The sequence below is a fragment of the Littorina saxatilis genome, linkage group LG11 (assembly GCF_037325665.1).
Source record: "Littorina saxatilis isolate snail1 linkage group LG11, US_GU_Lsax_2.0, whole genome shotgun sequence".
Classification (NCBI taxonomy): Eukaryota; Metazoa; Mollusca; class Gastropoda; order Littorinimorpha; family Littorinidae; genus Littorina; species Littorina saxatilis.
Genome location: NC_090255.1, coordinates 24,139,005 through 24,141,504, shown reverse-complemented (window position 1 = coordinate 24,141,504; position 2,500 = coordinate 24,139,005). Strand labels below are relative to the sequence as shown.

At 43.4% G+C, this 2,500-nt stretch overlaps 1 protein-coding gene across 1 annotated transcript in view; it reads left to right on the top strand.

Annotated features, from left to right (window-relative positions):
* LOC138980072 (N-acylethanolamine-hydrolyzing acid amidase-like) overlaps window positions 1-2,500 on the top strand; it is a 92,600-nt gene that overhangs the window by 2,288 nt on the left and 87,812 nt on the right. The window contains exons 3-5 of the mRNA XM_070352874.1: window positions 601-670; window positions 1,014-1,140; window positions 1,750-1,849. Coding sequence (XP_070208975.1) covers window positions 601-670; window positions 1,014-1,140; window positions 1,750-1,849 — 297 coding nt within the window. The remainder of the gene's footprint in view (window positions 1-600; window positions 671-1,013; window positions 1,141-1,749; window positions 1,850-2,500) is intronic.

Below are 2,500 nucleotides of genomic sequence, written 5' to 3'. Positions count from 1 at the left end.
GACGGATTGGTACATGCAGGTGAATTGTATCCATCGTTCAATTGAGGGATTCAGGGATTAATTGTGGATGGATTGCATGATTGACTGAACAAGTGAGTGCATTTTTTGCTTGCTTCCTTTAAGGATAAGGATAAGATAAGATTCATATAGTCATGTGAGGTTACCCTCATCGAAATTCGGGCTGCTTTCTTCTTGGGGAAAGCGAGCTGTCATACAGTATACGGCGCTACCCATTTTTTTTTCTCCTACATGCGTGTATTCATGTTTCCAAGCCCTGAGACTTTCGCTGTGAACTTGGGTTCTTTATCGTGCGCATGCGTGCACACGGGGATGTTCGGGCACCGAGGAGAGTCTGCACAAAGTTGACTCTGGGAAAGAAATCCCTCGCCGAACGTGGGGATCGAACTCACGCCGATAGCGACAACTGGCTTTGAAGGCAGCGCCGCTACCGACTGAGCTATTCCCTGCACATTTACTGACTGACTGATGACTGTCTGTTTGACTAACTGACTAACTGATTGACTAACTGATTGATTGATTGATTGATTGATTGATTGATTGATTGATTGATTGATTGGTCGGTTGATCACTTTTCTCCAGGTATTGCGGATTACTGGGGCCTAGACAGAGGAGATGTGATACTTATGAACATACTGTACGACGTGACCGCGTAAGTTGAAGATTTAACTGAGAACCTTCAGTAAATAGTGTCTAATCTTGTGCATTATATGCATGGCTAGGGTTAGAGTAAGGGCTGCTAAGTCTGCTGCTGCTGCTGCTGCGGTTGTTGATGTTGTTGTTGTTGTTGTTGTTTTGACAACGACGACGACGAAGACGACGACGATGATGATGACTAACTCACACTTCAAACATTTCTCTCTGATCCCATTATTTTGTTCCGTGAACGTTTGTTGTAAATATAGAGTCAAGATGTCTTCTGTCTTTACCATCCAAATGCAACAAATGTTATTCATAGATGTGCCTCTATTTACATTAATCAGAGTTATTTACAGTTTCTGCACAAGCATCGTTGCGCAGGATAACAACGGCACCATCTGGCATGCGCGTAACCTTGACTACGACAACGCTGACCTGTTGCGCAATCTCACTGTCAACATTCACTACAAACAAGGAAATGAGGTTGTTGTTGTTGTTGTTGTTGTTGTTGTTGTTGTTGTTGTTGTTGTTGTTGTTGTTGCTGGAGATGGTGGTGGTTGTGGTGGTGGTGGTGGTGGTAGTGGTGTGTGTGTGTCCGTGTGTGTATGTGTGTGTGCGTATGTTAGTGTGTGTGTATATGTGTGCGTGCATGCGCGCGCGTGTGTGTGTGTGTGTGTGTGTGTGTGTGTGTGTGTGTGTGTGTGTGTGTCGGTTAGGTAATTTTTTTTTTGGTGCCTGCGTGTGTCTGTGTTTGTCTCTGTCTCTCTGTGTGCCTGTGGTTTGTGGTATGTGGGTCTCAGTGTCTGTGTCCGAATCTGAATAACTTTAGTTCAAACTTGTCCATATGATTCATATTCTGTACGTGTACACTGCAACCGTACGTGCCTTCATCAACAGCTGCATGTTGTTTTTTGTTGTTGCTGATTTTTTTTTTTTTTTTTTACATATTCCAACTTTGTTTGTTATTGTTGCTTCTGAACAAACGCATCTGTGTGTGCAGACTGCATCGAAATTCTCCCCCTGTGCGCACAAATTCCTTTCAAATGTAATTAATTTGTTTCGTGTTCTGCATACCTCCCTCTGTGTGTGCAGACCCTGTATAGCGGAGTGACCTACGCGGGCTATGTGGGTATCCTGACTGGACAGCGTCCGAACGGCTTCACCATCACCATTGACCAGCGTGGAAGTGAGAGTAAGTGTCGCCCTTTGTCCATGTCGGTCTGTTATGTCTGATTCCGTCTGTCTGTTTTTTACATTTAGTCAAGTTTTGACTAAATGTATTAACGTAGAGGGGGGAATCGAGACGAGGGTCATAATTTATGGTGTATGTGTGTCTCTGTGTGTGTGTAGAGCGATTCAGAGAAAACTACTGGACCGATCTTTATGAAATTTGACATGAGAGTTCCTGGGTATGAAATCCCCAGACGTTTTTTTCATTTTTTCGATAAATACCTTTGATGACGTCATATCCGGCTTTTCGTGAAAGTTGAGGCGGCACTGTCACGCTCTCATTTTTCAACCAAATTGGTTGAAATTTTGGTCAAGTAATCTTCGCGACTTGTTTTTTCTTTCTTTCCGTTTCTGCCTGTCGGTGTATTTTTGTCTGTTTTCGTCTGTCTGTCTCTGTTTTTATTTATGTCTTTCCGTTTCTGCCTGTCAGTCTATCTCTGTCTGCTTTCGTCTGTCTGTCTTTGTTTTTCTCTTTTCGTTTCTGCCTGTCAGTCTATCTCTGTCTTTGTTCGTCTGTCTGTATAGTCTCTGTTTCCTTTTCTGTCTTTTTGTGTCTGCCTGTAAGTCTATCTGTATCTGCTTCCGTCAGTCTGTCTCTGTTCGTCTGTCTGTA